Consider the following 27882-nt stretch of genomic DNA (forward strand, 5'->3'; position numbering starts at 1 on the left):
AGAATAAGGTTCAATGTGATTATGTTTTTCTCTGTGGGTGTGTCTCTATAAATTATATGTGTATAATTTATGCCCTGTGCACAGCGCAATCCATGTGTCTTTATCTGTTATAGAGCAATCAATTATCAACTATCAGTATCATTATCAACCAAGATTGTGATCGATATAATAGTCACATCTGGTCCAAATTCATAAAATATCAATTTACTTTATATTGACAATGAAAACTGACAATTGGGATGCAGTATAATCAAAAGTTCCTTGGAGGGGATTGGAGGAGATGAGACTGGAGCTCTGTGATTGGAGGAGAGGAGAGTGGAACTTTGGTGATTGGTGGAGAGGAGAGCAGCTCTGGGTCTGACAGGAAATACAGCCTGACCCCTTAACCCCACCCTTGATTCTGATTGGCTAATAGGAAGCACTTGATCCTGACACTATTGGCCGGGTTGCCCGAGAGCAATCCAATAGTAGAGTAATAACATTTTGTTTGTAGGCTATTATGCCTCGCTTACAATGATTTGAAATTATACTGATAAAGCCCCCAAAATAAAGCCAACAAATAAAACACGTTTAAATGTCAAAACACCAAATAATTTGACAACCAAGAATCACCTCCGAGAGAGGTGGGGAGTTGGGCTGGCTGACTTCCTAGCTACGTCATTGGTTGAGAAATAATGGTGAGGCAATTAAGATTTTGTTCTTAATTGATAATTGGATACCCAGTTAAGTTGATTGAAGCATTTGTTAAATGATCAGGCTGATTAATTCAGAAATCCAAAGAAACCTGTCCAAAAAACCCAATTCAATAAAAAAAAGGTCCCGCCCCGCGGTTCCTCCTCCTCTCCCTAACCCAGGTTTTCTATTTGTCACTCTGATTTGATTGACAGCTGAGGACACATGTGGGGGCACTGTGAGGGGCGGCAGTGGGGTGGTGACCAGTCCCGGTTACCCCGGCAACTATGGTAACCAGGCCGACTGTACATGGATCCTATTGGCTGAACCCGGAGACACCATCTCTGTCGTCTTTACAGACTTCCAGACGGAGGAGAAGTACGACTTCGTGGAGGTGGAGGGATCGGAACCGCCCACCATCTGGTGAGTTCTACACAACCTCTGTTTCACTTCCTGCATGCATTCCTGCTTATTGGTGCTTATTAGGCCCTATATGGACCTAGCTGCTTGTTCCGTTGTTGACGAGATTTAAGACTGGATGGATTTGAAGCACCATCGGTTCTATAGTGAGTGATATGAAACCTTTGCATTGCTTTGCTCCATTGTTGATTTCGTAAGACATTGTGTTATCTCTCGAGATATTCCCTGGAAATGTAACCACCAACCATCTGGAGAGTTTCAGATTTTAATGTGATGTACTGTAGATTGTAAGAAACAAGAGGTTGAGGGTATGGGAGAGTGGCAGTGTGGCCCGATGGGAACCGTGAGGTTCCCAGTTCCATCCCGAGCTCCCCCAGAGTTGGTGTCGAAGTGTCCTTGAGCAAGACGCTGAGCCCCTATGAGCAGGTTGGTGCCTTGCATGGTTTCCTCCGCCATCGGTGTATGGATATGTGTGTGGAATGCGTGAATGTCATGCACTATTATGTAAAGTGCTATACTTGCACCGTTTACCATTTATGGTTCATTGTTAGATTATCAGGTAGATGATGATGACCTTGCGTTGGGGCATTATGAACTAAAAGCAGCCACCCATGGGGAAAGGAAAGGCATGAGAAAGAACAAAAATAGTTTCTGTTGAAATACGGTCAGCTACATTTTCAAATAGTTTAAGGGGACCTGTTATTTTGTTGAAAGGGTTCCCACAGGGTGAAGGTGAAACAGTGAGTCCCTCTGAACCTGGCCAGCTCCCAAGGTCCCAACGTCCTTGAATCATGTAGCCAGCTGAGCTAATAGTTTTAATTTCTCTAGCGCAGTAAAAAAAAGTTAGAACGAGCAATACAAATATGTAAGAACAAAGTAATAAAAAAAAAACATTGCTAGAGAACCAAAGTGTTTTTTTTTTTACCTTTTTTTTAATTACCTGTGCTCCCAGTATGGTACAATTCTTATGGGCTTGCATCCCAGAGACGGGACATTTTACAGGAAAAAACACAACCGATCGTGAACACATGCTGACCATTGAATTTTAGTCATGACACATGTTCTTGAGCAATGGTGCATGCCTGCATGGTTTACAGTAGTACCACTAGACTCTCTCAGAGTGTGTAGAGTGTGTGTGTGTGTGTGTGTGTGTGTGTGTGTGTGTGTGTGTGTGTGTGTGTGTGTGTGTGTGTGTGTGTGTGTGTGTGTGTGTGTGTGTGTGTGTGTGTGTGTGTGTGTGTGTGTGTGTGTGTGTGTGTGTGATGTAGGCCTCATACCTCACACGAGGTCTTCCGACATGCGACCTCATATACAGTATAACACAGAAATGAAGTGTTGTTAGTTTGCTCTCCTCTTAGCTGCTATCTATGGCTTCCTATTATTTCCTCATGTGCTTCCAAACACTTTGGTCATAACAGTATTTAATAGCTCTGGGTAGTTATTGATGGATGGTAAATTAGAGTATTGATTTACCACTGCAATTGCTGTAACCAATTTGAATGTAATCATGGTCAGGGGCGTGTGCGCACTTGCGTGCATGCATGCGTGCGTGCGTCCGTCTGTGCGTGTGCCGTGCGTCCACACCTGTATAATCAATTTGAAAGTAATAATGGTCAAGAGAGTTCACCTGGGGGAGTGGTAGAGTAGGATAGGTTATGCACATGCATGCGGATGCACGTGTGTTGCGTGCTTATGGTTCAATTTAAGGCAGCACAGCACATGATAGCTTCAATACAGAATTACTGATTATACTTTGATCACACTTGTTGTTCCTATCTCTTCCACTGGTGGTAGTGTTACCTCTTTGTCTGATACCGTATCTTAACCCGAAACCTAGCGTCCCTATTCTGTCCGTGTCATACTAGGCAAACATTTGCTGAACAGAACATATCCACCATCTCACAACGGGTCGCAACATGACATGGCAGTGAGCTTGCAGATCGGCTTAAATATTTGTTATCAGTCAAAAAGGATGCAACTATAAGTTTAGAGCCTTGGGGACCCCAAGAATAAAGTATAGGTTTTAAGTGTTTAACACTTAAGTTGCGCATGAGACACATTTGAAGCTTTTGACGGTTCAGAATTGCATCAAAAATGACAAAAGAATGTTGGGGCACGGTGCACAGTCGGTATAGCGCTGCCGCCTCACAGCTAGAAGGTCCTGAGTTCGATTCCCGCTGGGGGTGTGTTCTCTCCTCCGCATCATCACCGCCCATTCCCTAGGATGGGTTGGCAAAAGGGTCTTTCTGAGTTTGCATGTTCTCCCCATGTCCCTAGAGCACTCGCATGGCTGAAGTAAGAAATAGCATAAGGAGCGCCTATGCTTAAATTCATTTTTACAAAATGTTTCAGATGTAAACAAAAATCTGAGATGATTTGAATCGAATATTTAGGAAAAGTCATGGAAAGCTTCATGGGCAAAGGCTTCTCAGGTCAAAAAGACCTCTTAGTCATGCAAGTGGTATAGCCTCACAAAAAACATGCAGTAATCCTGGTCTCTAAACTGCCTCACCCTGGACCGCCGCCCTGGGCTAGCCTAGGGGGAGGCTGATGGAGAAAAGGAACTGGTTGGTTGGAAGTACGTGCTCCTTATACACGCGATGGGTTACAAAAATGTAGGGAAAAAATTATAAGTCATCTAAAATCATGTACAGTGGGCCATGTGGAAAGTGCTGCGGTTCTTCATGATTCTATGTGGAATTGATTAAAAGTACAGCATATGCAGAAGAAATATTTGTATGTATTTACCTTCTGATTCATTCAGTCACTCAAAGTAATCAATAATCTGTAGATCAGTAAGAATGCACTGTTTTTAGACGTCTGAATCTGTACCAAGAATTGCAGTTACTGCATAACAGGTGCAGAGTAAACCGTACTTGAAACTCGTATTGCAATTGGCATCGGTCAGTTTGACCATGCAATTAATGGGTAATCAAATATCGCGCCAAAATTTTAATATCGTACATCCCTAAATATAAAATATATGGCTTTTTGTACGATTTTCATTCCTATATCATATATTTACTGTAGATAGCTTGTAATATGTACTATTATATACTATTATATACTATTGGGTAGAGGACAATGTCTTTTTTTTAACTATTCAAACATAAAATGTACAGTACATGTGACATATACGTATGCTTATGATGTACTTATGCATGCCCAGATTATCAACACCTTATAAATAGTATAGTTGCACTGCAAATGCACTGCAATGGTTGCAATATCAGAGCAGCCATTCCTTGCACTGATATTGCACATACTGTATGAATTAAACCAAATGCCCAGTGTTTGTAGCAACATAAATATGTTTTGAAGTGTCATCATATGTTGAATGCTGCAGGGCGGCTTGTTTTTGGTAGTGCATTTGTCACGTTTTCTCAGAAAGAGGCTACAGCAGTGTCCACTCTATTTCCGTGGCAGGATGTAAACATGCACTTATTTCTGCTGCAATTGGCTTGTCCACGTACTTCATGCAGCCATGTACTGTAATTGTCTATGAGCAAAACAAATCATGAATTTCCTTGCTAAAGGTCTTCATTTAGCAAGGGAAACAGACCAACCAATCAAAGGTCACAACTACAAGGAGACAGTAACGATGTAGACAAATACAATGTACATACACAGTATTTCACACAATGAGATATGGAGCTTATGAAAACAACAAACAAAAAATGCTGCACAAAAGTATGTTATTGTGTTTGTGTGTATGCATGCGTGTCCTCTTGCCTGTGAAAACCCTAACCCTGAATCCTGCTGATGAGCAAACATCAGCTACTTTGTCAACAGTGTGCTTTTGCCATCGTTCATTCTCTGCAAACAACCTCTGTTTACCTGTTTATCTTATCGGAGGGATAATGATTACGAGGCACAAAGAGACACATTGAAATGACATTAAAACCTATCGGGCAGCTTGCACGCTAAGGGATACACCTGAGCAGCAGACCTGGCAACCCCCCTGAGAAGCAGAATAGCAGCTGCCACCTAATGAAACAGAGGATGAAACAGACACCAAGCATTTATCTCTGCAACAAAAGGCCTGCTGCGTTTTCAATCGAAACCCTTTGGAATGATCCTGCACTATAAAACGTTGTCCAAACGGTCATCCTCCACTGGGAGCAGGAGCCGAAGGAACTGTTTTGTTGATCTTAATTGCAGATATTACCTCAGTTTCATCAGTGTAAGCTACAGTGGTTGTTTGTTTTGGAATAGGCTCTAAGCACAGCAGGCATTTTGGAAAGAACTCCAAAACCAAAATATATAATTAAGGTTATTTTTTCTGTTTAGTGTAGCACAGTGGTTCTCAAACTTTTTAATTACTAGGATCCCCATAAATGATACGTAGTTCAGTTAGATATACTCGAAGGGTTTCGTGCTGTGCTCAAGGGCGCATACATATACCCAAGGGGTTAATCTGCTGCATTACTATGTGGGTGTATTGTGTGCAAGACCCACATTTCATTCTCCGATGTGGCAGTCAGCTGACCAATTGGGCGGGGTATTTAAGCTCACCTAGACTGCATGCTTCTTCCTGCCTTCTTTCTGTCCTGGTTGTTGTTATGTGACGTTTGCTCCCACCGCCACCCCAGCACCACCGGGGGACTCTGTTATTTCTGTTCCCCATGGGGGGTTGTTATTGTATATCTATCTATCAGAGCCGAACGCCAAGATAAAATATTATATGCACACTTGTATTCTCCTTCTTTAATCTATTCGTGAGCTATCTGACTGAACTCTGAGAGTGTACAAATGGAACCAAATTTGCATTTGTACACTCAGAAGATGCCTCTGAGGATAATGCAGGGATTGTTCCCCATATTGAGACACAATGGCCGCCAACTCAGTGCCTTTGGAGTTGCAGTTGCATGCCATCCGTCCTGGGATGTGACAGGAGAGTTAACATCTGATATCCCGTCGCTTGAAACTCATGACACACAATAATTGCATGGTCAAATCCTGCCCCGACCAACATGTCACTAGCTTGACGGTGTGAGAATTGAAAGGGCAGAAGTGTCAGCGTTTCAAAGTATTTCCTGACACTGAACCCCCGACAGCAGCTCTTGTTGAAAGTTGGTGCCTTGCATGGTTTCCTCTGCTGGCGGCGGTGAGGGAATAATGTGAACGGGTGAATGCAATGCACTTTGGATGAAAGTGCTATATAAAATGCACCATTTACACCAATACCACATACTGTACATACTAAACACAGGCCTCATTTCTCCACAGGGTGGCATTTGCAACACTCCTGGCACAGGCGAGGTGAAGAGGTGCTGTATTGCTTAGTTCAGGGGTAGGCAACCTTTATTATCAGAAGAGCCATTTTTGGCGCAAAAACGTATTACAATTCTATCTGGAGCCGCAAAATAATGTTTGCTTTAATGAAGCAAACTTTAATTATTTGGGATTTTTCTGGTCTTTCAATATTTCATTTTATTGTTTGCTAATTTCTCAAAGCATATCAAGTATACTGTACCAGTATCTTAGCCAGCAGCATTGGTGGTGAAAGAATAACTTTATGCCTCCTACAAATTCAATAATAAATTATGATTAAATGTAAAAAAAAAAAAGAGAAGACAAGACAAGAAAAAGATAACTTCTTATTCCTTTCCATACTTATTTTCCGTAGCAACTGGGAGCCACGGGAGAGCCGCAGGTTGCCTACTTGCCCCTGGCTTAGTTGAACACCTGATAGCAGGGAGTGATTGTGAAGCTTTGGCTAGGTGCCGTGACGCCAACAACACAGATTCCCATAGCTGGTAGACTATAGTGTCCAATGGTAATTAGCTCTATATGCTAATGTGCTAATATCCTATAGCAATTAGCACGAGACGTTCATATCGAGAATGGTAATTTCCAATGGCAATCAAAAGAGGATGCTAATTGCGAATGCAGATTTGTTAATGTTTGAGTGTAAGAATCTGTTTCATGTTCATCAGTTGCTGCAGGGCTGACAGAATTACACACAGAGGACGCATGGAGACACACTATCAAGCACACACACACACACACACACACACACACACACACACGCTTATCTAATCAGTATGCTGAAAGGTGCCTGTGAGAGTAGTATATCGCTGTTAGCTAAGTGCCTATAATCCTAGCAGCCCAGCACCACAGGCGCACACGCACGCACGCATGCACACACACACACACGCACGCGCTAGCACATACACATACAGAGCCTATATATATTGTGTTGTTTCTGAATCAGTTGCCCTTGAAACCAAGTAATCTCTCTCCCTTCACCTACCTCTTTTTCACCCCCTCTCTGCCCCCGTTTACCTGTTTGTCAGTCAGTCTGTCCGGGGTGCATACTTAGTTTAGACTAGTCATTGGTTAGACATGGGTTAAGGTTACGTTTAGGTGTGCTGCCCTGTGGGAGGTTAGGTTTAGGGTGAGGGTTTGAGATAGGTTGTAGTTGTAGGACTAATGACTGGTCTAACCAATGACTAGTCTAAACCAAAAACTGTCTAAACTAAGTACTGCACCCGTCTGTCCATCCGTCCAACCATGTATCCATTTGTGTCTGTCTGTCTTTTCTCCATCTCTGTCTGCCAGTGTGACTTCCTTTCTGCTCTCTGTATTCATCTATCTGTGTCACTCTCTCCATGTCTGTCTGTCTGTCTGTCTGGCTCTCTCTCTCACTCACATATTATCCATACTGTGACAGCCTTGATAAAGACACTACCATACTCTCTTCCACACAATTCCGGGAAATAACACATTGTAGGCGATACCGTTGTTGTGAGGTGTAACTACTGTACTCGACAGTCCTTTAGCAAAAATAAACGTTCTAACATTTAATTTAACCTCCCGGCAGCGTCCTGGTCGTTTAAATTTATTTAATTATGTGGTGTTCACACTGTGAACATGAATAATGTCAGATTTGAGTCTTCAGTTTGTCACCAAATGCCTCAAGTTGTCCCACCTTGTACAAGTTCACTCAGCATACACAGACGACATATGATGGTGCACGCACAAACACACACACACACGCACGCGCACGCACACACATACACACACACACACGCACAGCCACGCACGCACATGCACATGCACATGCACACACACACTCGGAAACTAATGTATACACTACAGCTGATAGACACCAGTACAGCTGCTGTGGTTGCTGCATGTACATGATCACGTTTGACGTTAAGCTGGACGTACCATCCAGTCCTCTGAGACCTATAGGATAGCCGGCCGCGAATACATTACAATGTCTCCCTACAGGGGTCCCTCCATGTCAAATCTATATTCACCAAAAAGAGACAAGCTACAAGCTTGCGTTGTGAGCTGTATTTAAGCAGATTTTGCACTGTATACAACATGCCCAGACTAAGGATGTGGTTAATTTGCATGCATGGTAATTGGCAACTATACTTTTGTATACGTTTACCACACTGCACAGCACTCTGTGGCTCAAAGGAATATTTAGTTATTATTTTATAATCCGCCCTTCAGTCAGGTGATATATTGTTTTGTATGGAACCCAGCAGGGATCCGTTAGTGACCTAAATGTAACACATGTGCGCGCATACACACACTCACACATACAACAGTACTCTCATGTGCAGCAACAATCACATTCATACTTTCTCTCTCTGTAGCCTGACAGTGACACACAGACACACGGTCCCTATATACCACAGGTGCTGACAGTTGTGGATGCCCTAGTGTATGTTGAGGCATTGCCGTATGCTTGGTGTCTGAACAGCTAACGTGGTGTGCCAGGGGGCACAGCGCAGCATCTGGTTCGACAGGACGCAGGCTGCATCAAAGCATCACACCTTTACGCTCAACTTGCGTGGCTCGCACCAACGATGGCCCCGTGGACTCGGTGACACTGCCAGATTTGTGCGTTCGATGCCAATTTGTCGAGATCATAATATGATCATAATTTAATGTAGAAACAATTTCATGGTTAAGTGGTCAGGTGCATGGGTAATGCTTTCGAGTCGGGTCGTGGGGGCAACAGCTCCAACAGAGAGCTCCAGACTTCCCTCTCCAGAGCAACATTCGTGACCACCTCCTCCCGAGACGTTCCAAGGCCAGTGAGTCGATATGTTTCCTCTGATTCCTCCAACTGCACCGTGGTCAGTACCGGGGTCTCCTCCCAGTGGGACGTGCCTCGCTCGAGGACCTCCCTAGGGAGGCGCCCGAGAGGCATCCTAACCAGATGCCCGAACCACCTAAGCTGGCTTCTTTCCAGCTAGGTGAAGAAGCAGCGACTCTACTCTGAGTCTCTCTTGCGTGACTGAACTTCTCACCCTATCTCTAAGGGAGATGCCAGCCACCCTACACCACTCTACACCACTGTATGTGGTGGAATACAACGGTGTAACGTTGTATGCTCTCAGATTTACTACAGTGTGGCTCCTGTGGCTCAGGAGGTAGAGCAGGTCGTCCAATGATCCATGGGTCGGTGGTTCGAATCTACCAAGTGTCCTTGGGCAAGACACTGAACCCCAAATTGCTCCCGATGTGCTGGTTGGTACCTTGCATGGTTTCTGCCGCAATCGGTGTATGAATGGGTGAATGTAATGCACAATCTATGTAAAGCGCCTTGGATAAAGGCGCTTTACATAGATTGTGCATTACATTCAAAGGCTATATAAATGCACCATTTACCATTTACCATTTGAAGAGATTGTGAGCTGGCATTGACTTGTTTGAACATAATTGGTGAATGAGAGCGTCCGTGTGTGTGATATTGTTGGTTTGCCTGCACTAATGGAGATTATTCATTTAAAAAAGGCATCGAAATTCATGGTGTATTTACAGGTGTAATTTTTGTTGTAGAACAAAAGATGAAAGCCTCTTAGCCGTATGTTAACCACAGAGCTTATTTCCTATGTAAATGGACGATCCCGTGGTAAATACATCTCAATTGGAAATCTGGCAACATTGCATTCTGTTCCAGCACTATTGTAAGTGAAATGTTCTATTGCTTGTGTACTGGTAGATTTTCTCCAATTACACAAATGATTTGGCAATTCATCATCACTTGTTGATTTTTGCTGAAGTGCATTACTTTTTGCCACTATAGGGGCGGAAATCATTACTTTTCAGGAAATTGGAAAATCTACGTGTTCCAATGGAACCAATGTAGTTGTTATTTGTTAGTCACAATCTCTTTTGATTGCTTAAATAACCCACAGATCTTTCAACCTGGCATCCTTACTTTTGGCATATCATTATAGGAGAAAGACTTTCAGAATTGTCAACATGCACCGGTATTAAAAAAAAGTGCATGCGTGCATGTTTTTGAGGGAAAGAGAAGACAAAGTTAATGGTGTTTGTGTGTCTGTGTGTATGTGATGCTAGGCTTGTCGAGTGCTAATCAATGCTGCTGGCAGAGAGGATGCTGGGAAAGCAGCGGTATCCCGAATAGGAAATAGAGCAGTGACCTTGAACACAAACACTCTCACATGCACAATCTCTCACATGTGCACACACAAATGCACGCATGCATGCACGTGCACACGCACACACACACACACACACACAACAACTTTCTCTTTGTCATACTCTCTTGCTCTCTCAAACAAACACACGGCACAGCCAGACGGATTGTCAAAGTGGCAGACAAGCAGATAAGCATGCACGAACACAAATGTGCGCGCGCGCGCGCACACACACACACACACACACACACACACACACACACACACACACACACACACACACACACACACACACACACACACACACACACACACACACACACACACACACACAAACACACACACACACACACACACACACACACACACACACACACACACACACACACACACACAAGAGAGCGTTAGAGGAGTGGGCAAACAGAGACCATGGAACTCAATCTGAAGACAATAATATGCATTTAACTATATGCTGCTGACAGGGGGTTTGCTAATGTGTATGCCATGGGTATAGTCCCTGACCCTAATCAGTGCCTTGCTCAGCAGCTGGGGATCGAACCTACAGTACATCCTAAGACACATAAAACACAATCCGACAAGACGTCTACGTTCTGAAGGCAGAGGTAGGGGATTAGAGGAGATGAACGTTGACAGAACTGAGGTCGAAGGACGTCTGAGAGGGAGACAAAGTGTCATCTGCTTTATATCTGTAGGGATTTATGAGAGAGAGAGAGATAGAGAGAGAGAGGGACAGTGAGAGAGAGAGAGAGGGACAGTGAGAGAGAGAGAGAGGGACAGTGAGAGAGAGAGAGAGGGACAGTGAGAGAGAGAGAGAGAGGGACGGGGAGAGAGAGGGGAGGGGGAGGAGATCTCTACAGATTTTTTTAATAGCCAAAGTATAAAAGGTTAGTGGTTAAAGTGATTGTATTAACTACTCTTGATGGGGACCCCCTGGAATTTCCCCAAGGACCCCATGGGGGTCCCTGGACCCCAGATGCTCTACACTAGCTCATATAGAGACAGAGAAGGACAGACTGAAGAGAAATGGACAGTGGACACCCATGTGGTCAATCCATGGGCCCCTTCTGCCTCTTTTCTGTTGTTCACAATACAGCAAGGCAATCACAGCAGGACTAATGGAAACGTTAACATATTAACACCACAACGTCATTGTTTAGGCAATGAAGCACATTCACCGTTCACACTAAGAAAGGTCTCTTACTGTGACGCGAGTCGCTGGGATTAATGGGAAACACGTTAACACGCCTTGAGGTGTTTTATGTTTTTTTCATTTATTTTTTTACTGCTGCTATCTTTGTTTATAGCCAGTGTTGATTCACTGAATCTAAATGAATTGTATTGGCTGAATGGAGAGAATGTTTCCCCGGAGATAGGAGATTATCAAGGGAGCCGCTAGTTTATGGGGCATTTCTGCAGGCAAATGACTGACAGCGCTGCTAGCCTATGGGGGACATTTATTCAATTTATTCAATCATTGCTTTACGTCTGCGAGATTGCATTACAAGCGGACATTCAAAGAGACACCATTCTCCGTTATTCATCCGAACAGTGCAAACGATATAGTCTTATAGTAGTAATAAAAGTGAGGGAAATAACGGTGCAGCTGTGTGCGTGCATATGAAGCCAGCGATCATCCAATCGCTCAGCGTAAAAGATTCTCTAGGCCAGTGGTTCTGAACACGGGGACCCCATGTAATGGGTCCTTCGGGGGTTCCAGGGGGTCCCCAGATAACTGGAAGCACACACAGAAACCAAATGGATGTCCATTTGGTTGTACACTAAATGGACACAGGGATTTTTTTTTAATCACATAAAATGGGGTTCCATGGCCATAGAATTACTGCTCTAACTGTACTCAACCTTTTCAGGCCCTGATTCTCAACCATTTTAATTTCAAGGACCCCCGGTTTGACATGTTTTAGGCTACGGACCTCCCATTTAATGGCATTTCTATCTCTGAGACCCCACTCAGTGCAGTGTCCGTGCACTGTAGTAGAGCACGCTGCATGTGAACTGTAGCTGGCACAGGCAGCAGCAAATCAAAGCCCTCCGACATAAATGCAATGTCATTCCACGTACCGAACCGAGCAGACATGGACATTTACAGCTTAGTCTGAGTGCACGTTTCTGCGTGCGTGCGTGCACGTTTCTACGTTTCGGTGTTTCAGCTGCGTGCGTGCGTACGTGCGTGCGTACGTGCATGCGTGCACTAAACTGTATTGAACCATGATGTTGAAAGCCGGGATGCTGTAGTCATAATATAATATAACGAAGTCATAGTAATAATACAGTCTCTCTCATACCCTCATTCTCTTTATTCTGTTCATTCTACCACCCCCCCACTCCCCCCTCTCTCTCTGTGCTCTGATTACTGCTCCATCCCGCAGGGTACACTAACTCTCTCTCTCTCTCTCTCTCTCTCTCTCTCTCTCTCTCTCTCTCACACACAGACACACAGACGCACACACGCACACACGCACACACATGCCCAGGAGAGCTGGTGTGGGGAGATGTGGGGAGCCGTCCGGAATTGCAATGGCTTCTGGGTAGAGACTGAGCTAAATGAAAGGAGAGAACAGACAGAATGACGGATAGAAAACCCTGGAGAGAAAATGGAGGGATGGGGGGAGGGGGGGGGGGGTCAATAAGGAAAGAGAGAGGAAGAGAAGAGAGACAGAGGAAGAAAGGGAGGGAGGGCGGGGGGAGGAGTGAGAGAGGAGAGGGACGGGAAGATTGAAATAGAGTAGCTGAGACAGACGGAGAGAGGGGGACGGAGAGGAGTCCATGTTTTACGGCGGTATAGGGTGGTGTCCAGTGGGCATGTCCTGCAGCCCGTCCCTGTCCTCTCCTTGACTGGAACATCATTTACCTTTCCTACACATCTCTGGAGGATGGCCCTATAATAGCCCGCAGTGGTTCACAAGCTGCATCGTGTCAAGCGGACCTCCCCCACATTAACATGCATCTGGCCCACGGACCCCCACCTGAAGACCCCTCCCTCCACCTCCGCCCCCTAAAGAGATCTGTGTTTTTCAAGGTTTCTTTTTCTTTTTAAATAGCAGATCTATCGCAGTCACTTAAACATACAGCCTAGAGTGGCGCCTGCCAGTGGGGAATGTTGAACGGGAGGAGTAGGACGAAGGCTTTATAACCTCCTCCTCATTGGCAGAACCAGTAACGGCAGTGGCAAGAATTAATTATTAGACAACTAAATTCTAATATATGAAAGACTGATGGTATAAGGAACAACCTGGTGTTGGTATAAGGAACAAAATGGACCTTTACAGGTCTGTACACCAGAGAGTACAAATGTTGAAGTAAAATCAACACTAAGGAAGTTCATGGTGTACAGTAGACTGGGGTCACAGACATAAATCATATCAAATGGGGGTCCATGGCCTAATGCATATCAAACTGGCGGTCCTTGAAATTAAAACGGCTTGAGAATCACCGCTCCAGGCAACAAAGAACCCGTGTATAAATCTACACAAGTCGATGTTTAAGAACTCCGTTGGAAATGGTGATTCCAGGGACCTCTGCAGCCACACACACAGGGACCTTCCCTGATCCCCGTGGCCAGAGGTTTAGTCAACATCTGCAGTGTCTGTGAACTGTGGCTGGCACGTACAGGCGGCAGCAAATCAAAGCCCTCCGACATAAATGCAATGTCATTCCGACATACCGAACCGAGCAGACATGGACATTTACAGCTTAGCCTGAGTGCAGTAGGTTTCACTAGTGTTTGCGTGTGTGTTTGTGTGTCTTACAACCTTCCCCGTAGCATATGCCTTATCCATATTAGACCGTGGCATGCGAATGAATGCTCACACACACACCAACCACTTTGGTAAAGTGAGCCGTATCAAATGCGCTCAATGCACTTTATACGGTTGACCTCCTGTGAACGCTTGTAAAGACAGAGAGCAACATACAAACACTGGCCCCTTTTAAACACTTACACTGTCTGTAATGTTGTTGTTGCCCCCGGGAGTCTGTACTTGGCCCCCACCTTTTTTGAGTGGTGCAACCACTCCAAGGAACAGCAATGCCCGTGTTCACCTATCTATGTGTTCACCTATGTGTTCACCTATGTGACGTTAATGAGCCAGTATAATGAGTACCAGTAGGGGTGCTGTTGCCAGAAACAGAGAGAGAGAGAGATAGTATTAGTGCTGCACTGTTGCCTGCTAATGAGAGAGAGAGAGGAGAGGGGGGGGGGGGGGGGGGGGAGAGGAGAGGAGGGCGGGGGGGAGAGGGGAGTTGCACCACTCAGTTCACACGGGTGTGATTTTTGTCCCTATACACCAAATCGATTCGACCCCAAAAATAGCAGATATACCGTACATTACAAGCACAGTGCGATGCGTCGTTGTGAGCTTGTAGATCTGCTATTTGTGAAGAATGTTTGCTCATAACGACGACATGCCCAGAATGTGCTTTAAAGAGGTATGGCATTCCCATGGGCCAACATGCGTTATTATCAACAGGCCACCATGAAGACACACCAATGCACAAATTAATTAAATTATATCCAATACAAATTAATCTTTTTTATATTTATTGCATATTTCTTATTTTAACAAACAGACAATACAACAAAACAATACATAATACATGCAGGGAAGCTGGAAGTACCCTCACTAAAAACGCCGGGACAACGCTCCACACGTCCCAAACTCTTCTCCCTTCTGGCTCCAAAACTGTGGAATGCACTTCCCATTGCAGTCAGAACTGCAGCATCACTCCCAATCTTCCGCCGTAGTCTGAAAACCCACCTTTTCAGACTCCATCATGGCCCATAGCACTTACCCTACCCCCTTAGATAGCATTTCTGTAGACTTAGATAGCATTTGATACAGACTTATAGCATGTTATTTAGACAGCACTATAATTGCATTGTATATAGTCATAGCACGCCATAGTACATATGTATAGCATAGTAGTATATATGTATAGTTTATATGTATAGTTTCATTATATACACTGTTACTTTCTTAGTTTACGCATGTTTCATGATAAATGCTTTTATTTGATGTATTCCCATGCTTTTTGTTCTTGCTTATTGTAAATCGCTCTGGATTAAGAGCGTCTGCTAAATGCCTAAATTGTAAATTGTAATACATCAGACAATACAATACAATTACTTAAAATGAAACAAACAAAAAACAAAACAAGAACATACAGTACATACATATATAAATACAGTATAATAAAATAAGGGCACTTAGAATGGTAACAACAACAGAGTCCTTATGGCCACAAGACCAAACAGCTGCAGAGAATACAATTAGATATTTTCAGTTTCCACCATTAAATAAGATGAATCATTAACTGTAATATATTGGATAAACCGTCCCCATATCTTATCAAACATATTCTGTTTATACAATGATAACTCCCTAAACCACTGAGCAATACTGGGTTTGCCTATCTTTTTCCACGATAAAGCTATAGCCATTTTGGCTTGTAGTAAACATAAATCTAGAAATCTTTGTTCGCTACTCTGAATCTTATGGCCAGGTGGGTAAAGAACTAATAGAAACAGTTTTGGGTCAAGCTCAATATCTATCGACAATATCTTCTGAATCTCCCTCCTCACTTCTTCCCAGATTTCTTTCACTCTTGGACATGCCCACAGACAATGGAAAAGTGTACCTTTGTCTTTACCACATCTGATACAAGTATCTGCACTAAATTTATTTAATTTCTCTGGAGTGATATAGACCCTCATCAGCCAATTATATTGCAACAGTTTTAACCGAGTGTTACCCGTCTGGGATTGAGTATCCATACAGGCTGAGCTACACTCTTCCAATGTCAATTCCTCTTGTAGATCAGCCTTCCATGCATTATATTTGGATTCAGAGGATTCAGGAGAGAATTCTACTAACATAGAGTATAAATCAGAAATGATGGCCCTATTAAAGGGGTTTCTGATAAGCTCTTTTTCTATTATTGACAGGGGAGGGAGTGTCAGAGAATTCACCTGTTTATTTAGCAGCTAGTTCATCAAAAGAGAGTAGATTCCCCCTTTTGTCAAAAACATCCTTCCATTGTTTAATCCCTTGCTTGGCCCATATCTTGAAGCCCCCATCCGCCCTTCCTGGGGTGAAATATTAATTTCCCCAAATTGGGCTGAATCGAAAACTGGGTTGGTTATCCAAAAGTCTGACATCCTGCCAAACTTTAATCATGTTTTTAACAATAGGATTAGCTGTATATTTTATCAGTTTTTTTCTCGAATACAAATTAATCTTAAGGTATAACTTGACCCAATAGGCAAAGTGAAACTACAACTTGACTGTGACTATACTTTCACAGTGCGTGTAATGCCTTACATTCCCATCTCCTGGCCAGGTTTGGTCTTGCCCTTATATGGGCTATATACGAGACAGCTGTTTCACCAGATAGATCCGTAGCCTAAGCTTGCTGTCAACACCAGGTTTCAGCAGTCGGGCGTCAGAGAATCGTCCATATCACGGACTGTCAGAATGTGACATAAAACATAACTTGACAATCAAGATGCCACATGCTGTTACCAGACTGACAGTCCACAGTGTGATTCAGAGCTGCCAGCTCTATAACACGCTGAGTGTGAGATCTACACGCAAATGACCTTCTTCTTCTTCTTCTTCTTCACACACACTCAGGGTTATCAAAACCCTGAGGAAGACTAACCTGTCATATCTATATTTACATAAATCAATTTCGCACTGTGGCTACGAGCTCTGCGGCCTCCTCCTTTTCATTGGTTATATATCTGCCCTGGACACAACCTCCTCCTGTGTTTGTTTAACCCATTTAAGGCTGACGTCGAAATTTAATTTAAATCTTCAAAATCCTGACAGATTTTTGAAATACCTACAGTATGTTTCTATATCAGTGGTGCTCAGTATTTTATGTCAAGGACCACGAAATGTATATGTATTTGGCCACCGACCTCCATTTGAAAATATGTTGTTCCAGGGACCCCCCAGAAGCAAAGATTTGAGTTAAAAACGTTCACTCTGAAAGAATATATATTCAAAGATTTCTGCCACATTTTCACGATTGTTCAAAAATAGCAGACCTACGAGCTTGTAGGTCTGCTATTTTTCAATAGCTAAATTATAACATAATGTTTAAAACACCAAAAGGGGCTCCCGTCCCAAAATGGGTTAAGGGGCTTCATGACGTAACCCCCTGGTGTAGGTATGGGACTGGCCGAGAGAGCTGCTTTTTGTCTGTAGCATGTTGTCATCCTTTGACTACCTTTCAGGAGCGTTTTGGGGATTGCTTCGTTATTTTAAGGCCAACTAAATTACATTTGGTATAACGGGGCAGATGCTGAAATGACAGAATGTCCTCCTTTCGCTCCGTCCCAGCAGGGCCCCGTGGCTGTCCACGTGAGGAGGTTTGAGTCACAGCAGTGAAGCTTCGCCTTGAGAAATTAAGATGACACGAAGGGGGAGAGAGAGAGAGGATGAGAGAATAGCAGAGTCCTGTTGTGAACACTGATTACTCTCTGCCCACTTCAGATGGATGGAGAGAGACACGGCAAAACCACACACACACACACGCCCGCACACACACGCACACACACACACACACACACACGCCCGCACACACACGCACACACACACACGCCCGCACACACAGCACTATATTCGTGTCTCTACCCACTGATTGATGATGGCTCAACCTGGACTTTACGCACAATCCAACACTGTGTGTGTGTGTGTGTGTGTGTGTGTGTGTGTGTGTATGTGTGTGTGTGTGTGTGTGTGTGTGTGTGTGTGTGTGTGTGTGTGTGTGTGTGTGTGTGTGTGTGTGTAGCAGTTCCCACCTGTCTTAATTAGAGCAGGCTATTAAGACAGATTGCCTGATTAAATAGCATTCCCCCACTATCTATTGAATACGCACATACACAGATGCATGCACACACACACACACACACACACACACACACACACACACACACACACACACACTGGAGCGCACACGCTCACTTCTCACCAGATATCTGCTTGGTGGTCTTGGTTCTACAACAGCTGGAATGATCATAGCACCTCTGTAGAATGTACAAACAGAGAGCAGACTGTACATAATGCAGAAACATAATGTACATACCGGTATACAGAAACATAACGCACAGACAGAAACAATGCATTAGTCTCTCGAGACAGACTGTTGTCTCACACAGTTTTCATGTGTTACCGTCATACAGTCTGCACATCTGCAGTATAGCTGATGCATAGCATATATACTCTAGTTGGCTGCTTAGCAGAAATGGAAATGTAAAGGTACCTTTAAATATAATTTAAAGGTATTTTAACATATCTTTCCTGGCGAACGATGACAAGTTCCTTTGTGCCACTTTGCAGGAGGTGTAGCATTCAAAGATTGTGGAACAGTTGTCTGACGTGAGAGACCAACAATGCGCCGACAGCAAGCAGGATGCACAGACAGGAAACAGAATTCACAGGCGAAAGTGTTCGAGGGAGCTATATAATAATCACATGTTGCGTCAACAGCATCAAACACTGTGAAGTTCTCACTTCGTTAATGACAGAAGTATACGCCACTGATCCCAGCAAGAATAGATAGACTTCTGTATCAAAGTGACGATGATGATATATAAACGGCGGTTGATACATGTCAGCCATTGCTGTATCTCCTCTATACTCCTCTCCCTTTAATTTACCTCCTCTTTGCTTTTGGTTCCTCTCTCCTCCGATCCCAGTTTCCATCCACTTCATCTTTCTTCTCCTCTCTGTCTCTCATTACCATGGTGTCAGTGGAATGGGTGCTTTATATTTCACCAAGGCATAGTCAGGATAAGAGAGAGAGAGAGAGAGAGAGAGAGAGAGAGGGAGAGAGAGAGGGAGAGAGGGAGAGATGCTCTTTCATTCTGGTGTATTTAATCAATTATGTTCCCTTGCTCCCTCTGGCTAATCTCAGCTCAATATTCTCCCTCTCTCAGACGCGCACACAGGCACATACCGTGCACATACTGTACCCACACAGTCACACACACACACACACACACACACACACACACACACACACACACACACACACACACACACGTTAACAGTACTATCCCAGTTATGGTTGACTTTGAATGGGTTGTTATTACTTGTCAGTGTGTTTACCCGCTAAGACTTATATAGAATTACAGCATTCAACATCACCAGAAGGAAAAGGCTAAAATGTTAGAGGGGTGTGTGACACTGCCCTGCTGATAATGGCTACTCTCCACCATAGTCCCGTGTGGTGGACAAGGAACTCAACCCCAGTAATTTATTTAAAGTATACTGTAGAAACTCCTGGTTAAATAATGAATCAACTACAAGTGGTGAAAGTTGCTCTTAAATGTGTACTTGGGTTAAAGTACAGGAGTAAAGCTTTTAAAAAATACTTGAAGAATACAAATTATTCAATGTTAATTAATTTGAATACTTGTAGATCTGCTATTTTCACTATTTGAAATAAAGTTAAGAGGTTAATTCACGTTTTAGTGGAGTCGAAAGTACAATATTTGTCTGTGAAAATGTAGTGGAATATCCCCCCCCCCCCCCTGCTCAACTACAGCTACTTTTTAAGTAGGCTGCAAGTAAATTCACATCATTGAGCGCGTGCATCACCAAATGCAGGGAGATAGTGTAGTGTAGTGCCTCAGTAAACTAGGATATCAGGTAAACAATGAACCTATAGCATCTGTCTAAATAAACAACCTGCTATCTAAAAACAAAGTACCACAATGCGCTGTCCGCCACTGGGTCTGGGTGACTGCCCATGGTCTCCTGTGAGGATACAATATAAGGCCCAGGGCGCTGTGCTCCATCAAAGTTAATTATCAGGATGTAAGCACTGACATCTAACAATGTCCTGCTAAAGTGAACCCACGTCAGTGAGGAAATGAGTACACTGATTAATGTTGAATTTCTTATACAAAAGTGAAATATCACTTTACAGAGGAATTTATGTTAGCATTATATACAGTATATTTTTATACTTACAATCAATCAATTTCTGTCATCATTGGCATGCCTACAAGTTCATTTTTTATTTATTTTTTAATCCAACAACTGAATTCCATTATTGCCCCATGGATGTGCCCCATGATACTAAGCACCATGGAAATCTTATCTTTCACAAGAAGTAGGCTTAAAAATGGTCTCTTTCATGCTAAACTTTAAACTTCTGCCATTGTGTCATGCAAATTTAGCATTCATCTTATTTTGAGTAGTGCTAACCACTCCAACACGTGACTACAATTTAGGCATTTAGCAGACGCTCTTAATCCGGAACGATTTACAGTAAGCAAGAACAACACATGGTAATACATCAAATACATCAAATAAATAGTCTGTGTGTAGCATTAGTATAGTTCATTAGTCCATCATTAGTCATAGTCTAAAAGAGTATGATTCCTAATTTATACTCTACCGTCCAACTTTGTCCCATGCTACATATTATGCTACATTTTGTGGGTTTGTAGATCGGCAATGTTTTTGTGCAGGACACCATCGTACGGCTACGCTGTACATACATACCTACACAGTACACCAGGACTTTAGTTTGTGAGGTCATAGAGGTATGAAGGTGCAGCACAATGGTGCAGAGCCACTCCACTACTCCGGTATCATCATAAGTCATAAGGGCTCTTAGAAGACAGATTGGAACAGCAGCGCAAGGTCAAAGAATTTCATGTCTGGAATGTTGGTTTAACTTGTGTGAAGTGCCAAACACTACCGCTGAGTGTGTGTTAAACCCGGGTACACGTGGGCATGGCAACTGGATGGTCTCTTATGCATCCATAGCAGATTCACAGCCTGCAAACTAGACCCAGACTGATGTCGTCAAGGAACAATGGACGAGGTGAGAGTGTTGAAGTAGAGAAATATCCAGAGTTGCCTGCCAAATCCCCTCCATTACGTGAATTAATAAATAATATAAAACCTTCACAAGAAGAGAATGCCTGGCGAGCCATATCTCTGGAGATTGGCTCTTCAGGTGCAGAATGGAGTTGTCTCGAGTACTCCGTCCGGACACAGCAAATCTCCCACACAGTGTGTGTTCTCACTGGTGTTCTCTCTGCAGCACCATGTGGCATTTGGAGTGGCGGTTGGAGATTCAGGGCTCAAAGAGGCTTATTATTTATTTGTGAGTCAAGTAGAATGCAGTGAAATGGTGGTGTAACATGTTCCGCAGACTCTGCTAACATTATATAAATTTGTGGCAACACAAACATTAAATGCCATTGACAATGAAGGGAAAATGTACGTCATATGTAGACGAGCAAATCGGCTAACCAATCACATGAATTCAGTTGCTCATGAGATGACGTATGATGATGTATAATGATAAGAGCGCCCCTCACTTCACACAAGTGTGATTTTTACTTAAGTTACAGTACTCAGTGCTCAGTTGTTCTACTTACTGTCCACCACTATATAGTGGTGGCTCGCCTTCTGCAGAGAGGCGCGCCGTAATAAAGAGTAGCAGGGTTATGTCATGGTGGCGAAGGCGTGGGTGACTCCCAGCACTGATGTTTCATTGCATTAGAGGCTCAACTCCCCCGGCATGGTTCACCCTGTACTCCCAGAACCACCCCTACACCGGCTGCTGTAGCACATATCAACACCATACCTACTCTACGCTACACCTACATACACTTAGCCCTATTATCTACACTGCTGCTGTAGACATCACATTAATCAAGTCGACACACACACACAGTTGCATATGTTTTGAACCAGCATGTCATGGGAATTACCTAACCTCTATTATGTAGGTCACCGAGTTACAGATTAGTTTCATATCAGGCAATCAGTCTCCTCAGAGCTCGGAGCTAAACTCCTCAGGTACGGGTCGTCGTCGGTGTCGCTGCTATTTTCTGCACAGTTTTCGTTCTTTTTTCTTCTCAAAATCACACTAAATTATTCATGCATGGTAATGGCCACTAATGGACTCAGATGTGTGCTGTGATTTGTAAGATTAAGCCAAGGCAACATACATGTCTCGAAGCTTTTAATCGATCAAACTGAGTCACATCCTCCCACACACCTTTTGTTGATGGGCATTCTAAAATGGAATAAAAGCTCTCTCTCTTTCTCTCTCTCTCTCTCTCTCTCTCTCTCTCCCCCTCCTTTTAACATTAACGAAAATCAATAACTTTTCATTAGTTATGACTTTCTTGTGCGTTTGTCACTGACCAGAAGAGAAAGCAGAAGCTGTCGGGAGAATTCCTGGTGGGCCGATCTATCTGTGGGCTGGCATCCAGAGGTCTCAAATTCTTCTTCTGTCCTCGCCTGACCCACAGCGAGGAGAGATATTGGTCCGCTTGGTTCGTCTCTCATCTGCCCACAGAGAGTAAAGAGATTTGTTCACTGTCACTGCATGGTTTGTCTCTAATGCTCAACAACAAAAAGAAATATCATATTTATTGGTGCTTTAGTACACTGTTTTTGTAGGAGTGGTTGCACCACTCAAAAATAGGTAGCTGGCAAAGGCTTTCGTTGCAAATAAAAATGTAATGGCCAACTTTTTTTTACTGCACAAACGAGAGAGGCTCAATAACCTGGCGATACTTGCCATTGAGTGTGAACTGGCAAAACAAATTGAATTTAAAGACTAAAAGATGGTTGTACAAGAGTGCAAAGATAAATCCAATAAAATCCTCAGTTAGGCTACTGAGGATTTTATTGGATTTAATTTATTTTTTGTTTTTTCATGTCATATAAAAGCAGGGAATCATAGCTTCAAATTGGCATATTGGTTGTGCAGTTTGACCCACTAGTTTTTGAGATATGGCTTATCGCAACATGTCTTGCAGGAGTATAGTAGAATAAATCAGACCTGTCTGAAGTGAGTGGTGCAACAGTGACACTTGTTGCAGTGGTCAACAAATACTATTGCCCCTGGTGTTCTTTACTGTTACACTAAAACTCAGCTTCCGATCATGCACCTGTGCACAGTGTGAAGCTCAACAGCGCCACTAAACGTGTCATGGAGCCACGCCCGCATCTCTGGTCTCAGGTCAAAGAGGCTGGCTTCTGAGGGTGGTCTGTATAAGGGGCAGGTGTTGATGATATGTTCGGCGGTCTGCTCAGGGTCACCGCACTGGCATGTCGCACTGTCCGCCAATCCCCACTTCTGCATTGATGCATTGAAGCACCCAACCCCAGTTTGTAAGCGGTTCAGGTTAGTCCATTGCTGGCGACGTAGGTCATCTCCTCCTATGGCGCCATCTCCTGGTTCCCAGATGTAGGGATGCATGCGGGAGGGCCCGGCAGACTCCCACTCCTGCTTCCACGCTGCTGCCAACCAAGCATCTCTGGAGATGTCCGCAGAGGTGGAGTTGAGCATCTCTTGTGCTGCCTTGTTGTAGGGGTAGCCGGACTTGAGTCTGCTTGGAGGCGCTGGAGTTGTTGTCTGATGTAATCCCTATCTGTACTGTATAAGTCTATTATGCTTAAATGTGTGTTTATGCATAAGAAATACCTCACACATGCATATAATATGAGAACAGTACATTAGAGGAAGGGCCATTTCACTGGACCTTTTCTGGGGCCCAGCTATTTCAGAGGACAGTCCTATTCATTGCTGCCAGTAGGTTTAGGTTACTTCAAGACATTTTGTGTTTGATAGGCACTTTTGTGAAAACAACCATGCATGGACTGTATTAGCTGTGTGCGAGAGACTGCATGCGCAATTACGCAGCAGAAAGTCTGTTAACCCTCTTAATGAAAAATTAGCATATATATATTGTATGCATACTGTAAATATACAGTATATTTTGGTCTGTCAAAAGGATAATAAAGCTCGAGACATGATGCTGATGGTGATAATGATAACGACAACGGCGACTATGAATTTTGCCAAACATGTGGTGTTTTTTACCATCGCTCCTATTGTTCCCATGTAAGCAGTTATATCGGCATGCTATAAACAGTTATACTGTATAGCTGCAGGCTATAAACAGAATGGTCCATCCGAGTGTCTTCTTTCCCAAAGACATGCGTGGTGGCAGTTTGATGAGAGGTGTTGAGGGAGAGGACAACATTGCCACCAGGATACTTTCCAGCTGTTCTGGGAAATCATAATAATATCTAAGCCATCAAAACCAGGCTTGCTTCTCGTAAACGGAAAAAAGGAAAAAAGGAAACACAATCCAAATCTTTATAATGATACAGTACAATTACTGCATCCTATATTATTGTTGCTCTAAGTGCTTCTCTAGTCCTAAGGGCCGATCCATCTGTGTCAAACTTATAGTGCATGCACATGCTGCCAAGTAGCACAAGTATAAGCAAAGGGAATATTTTTTCACATATTTCACGAATCCAGCCCAAGTCAGATTTGTGGCCTATCCAGGTTGGAGTCATGTCGGTTTTATGCATTCTGAACAGCAAAAGCAGTGGCGGAAAAAGTACTCTTGTAGATCGGCTATTTTCAAATGGACAACATGTATAGGGAATAAGGCTCAAGTGTTTTGTAATAATAATGAAAATCTACCAAGTAACTATAGTAACTAAAGTTTTCAAATAAATGTAGTGCAGTACTGTGAAAGTACAATATTTGGATCGGAGATGTAGTAGAGTAGAAGTAAAAGTATAGGAAATTGGAAATACTCAACATTTTACTGAAGTACAGTACTTAAATAAATGTACAGTGCTAAGTTACTTTTCAACACTGGCAAAAAGCCATGTGGATTGTGATTTTCATGCATGAAACCACTCTGCCTCCAATGTGGATTAGAAATGAGATTTAGGCTGGATAGCAGGGCTGCCGATCAGAACAGAGCCGTAATTAAATGTCAGACCATTTGCAGACCGCGGGCATCTTGCCATCAGAGTTTGGAAGCATTCGTTTTCAGTAAAGCAACGTCCTGTTTATGAACAAATTCAAAACAGGTGGTATGCAGGGAAGTTGAGTGATATCTAACGAGCACTTCCAAACTGCAACACTTAGAAAAATAATCACCTGCAAGGAGAGAAAGTAGCTCATAACCTGTCTACAGTGGATTTTTACGAAACGAACACTTTGCAGATAGAAAGAGGATGATTCAAGCTTTTCGTACTGCTGCAATGTTGGTGAGTTTGACGTTGTTTAATACAAACAGGACTTTTCTGTTTGGAATCGGATGAATGGGAAATTGCACCTTGTTAGCACCCTGCCATTAACTTACATTAAGATGGCCGCGTTCTGCATAATTATGGTCCATTAGACCCCGCCTTGTGTTTTTTTTTTTTTACGGTTTGTAGGATAAGTTTAATGTCACACACAGGCCATCAGCAGAGATTCATGTTTTCATTGACATTGTGTGTGTCGCGGAATGAATATGCCCACGGTCAGATCTTAATGGTGCACTCTGGATAATGATGCCATGGGAGGAAGTGAATTAAACACTTCTGTACACTGCTGTACAGATGAATACAGTGGAGAGAGATAACGGGGAGAGGACGGTGGCAGACTGGGAAGGGTGGGTGGAGGAGGAGCAGAGATGAAGGCATGGGCCTGAATGAGAAGAGTGAGAACAACATACACCAGAGGAGGCCCTTATCAGATGATGCCAATATGCTCCTAGCGTTGGATTTTAGTGCTTATCTTTGAACAAATGCAAATGTCTTCTGTCTTTGACTGCCCACATCAGAGGAAAATGAATGTTCATAGATACATACTGGCCATCTGGATGCATCAAAGGACAATCAGGGCTATTGGTCTCTCTCCATGTCGGTTCGCAGCGCGCCAAAGTCATCAGTCCTTATCATTTTACACTTTTGTGGAGAGTAGACACGGCCCATTAGGTAAGCATTAATAGTTGTACTGTGGTAATGTAATGTACTAAGTGGATCTTGGACTTGGATCCAAAGTGAATCTTGACATTAACGTGACCAGCCAATGAGAGCCCCTTGACTTCCTCTATACATTTAAGTTAAATATTTCAAAATAATTGCACAAACACACATGCAGGAACGCACGCGTGCAGGAATGCATGCAGGAATGCATGCAGGAACGCATGCAGGAACGCACATAGGAATGCACGTAGGAACGTACGCACGCATGCACGCACGCACGCACGCGCACACACATAACAAATAAAAACAAGCTCACAACATTGTAGATTAAAGCAATATGCCACAAGAGGTCTCTGTGGCATTATGGCTGAGAGTCGTGGTGAGACACGACGTGCGGCAGAGTGTCTCCAACCCTCTCAGACATACAGTACCACCCATTCACAGTCCTGTGAGGACTATTCTATTCTATTGGGACTAACCGTTTTAGACATACAGTACCACCCATTCACAGTCCTGTGAGGACTATTCTATTCTGTTGGGACTAACCGTTTTAGACATACAGTACCACCCATTCACAGTCCTGTGAGGCCTATTCTATTCTATTGGGACTAACCGTTTTAGACATACAGTACCACCCATTCACAGTCCTGTGAGGACTATTCTATTCTATTGGGACTAACCGTTTTAGACATACAGTACCACCCATTCACAGTCCTGTGAGGACTATTCTATTCTATTGGGACTAACCGTTTTAGACATACAGTACCACCCATTCACAGTCCTGTGAGGACTATTCTATTCTGTTGGGACTAACCGTTTTAGACATACAGTACCACCCATTCACAGTCCTGTGAGGACTATTCTATTCTATTGGGACTAATCGTTTTAGACGTACCACCCATTCACAGTCCTATCAGGACTATTCTATTCTTTTTCTTTTTTTTTTAAGATATTTTTTTGCGGCTTACGCCTTTTATTGATTTTTTGAAGGGACAGACAGTAGGCTGACAGGAAACGGGAGAGAGATGGGGGGATGACATGCAGTAAAGGCCGTGTCGGGTCCGGGAGTCGAACCCGCGGCACACTGCGACTGGATTACCAGTCCGGTGCCCAGACCGTTACGCCTGGGCCAGGACTATTCTATTCTATTGGGACTAACCGTTTTAGACATACAGTACCACCCATTCACAGTCCTATGAGGACTATTCTATTCTATTGGGACTAACCGTTTTAGAAAAGCTATTTTTGGTATATCTGTTGTGTGACAAAGTCTAGGCCTTGGGTGGTTAAAGTTTGCCTCTGATGGGGACGTAAAATTATGGCTCCAATATTACTCTGGCAAAGTTAAGCTAACACTCAGGATGTTGGAGGACATGCGTGACTATAGCGTACAGCTATAATATATAATGTTTATGTAACATCTGAGCTCAAGGGCATAGGCTTGGTAGGAACACAGAGGTGGGGAGCAGAGGGGAGACCTCTGTTAGTCCCTGCGGGAGGAGTTCAGCATCAGCTTCACATCATGATGAGTGTGTGGGGTGGGAGGGTTCTAAGCCTTATACACTTTGTTG

General features: G+C 43.5%; 1 protein-coding gene across 1 annotated transcript in view; it reads left to right on the plus strand.

Annotated features, from left to right (window-relative positions):
* Window positions 1-27882, plus strand: part of csmd3b (CUB and Sushi multiple domains 3b) — a gene marked incomplete at its 3' end in the record, with an annotated part of 548364 nt that overhangs the window by 261308 nt on the left and 259174 nt on the right. The window contains exon 6 of the mRNA XM_083771581.1: window positions 888-1095. Coding sequence (XP_083627707.1) covers window positions 888-1095 — 208 coding nt within the window. The remainder of the gene's footprint in view (window positions 1-887; window positions 1096-27882) is intronic.

Source organism: Protomyctophum parallelum (assembly GCF_964188405.1).
Source record: "Protomyctophum parallelum genome assembly, chromosome: 1".
Classification (NCBI taxonomy): domain Eukaryota; kingdom Metazoa; phylum Chordata; class Actinopteri; order Myctophiformes; family Myctophidae; genus Protomyctophum; species Protomyctophum parallelum.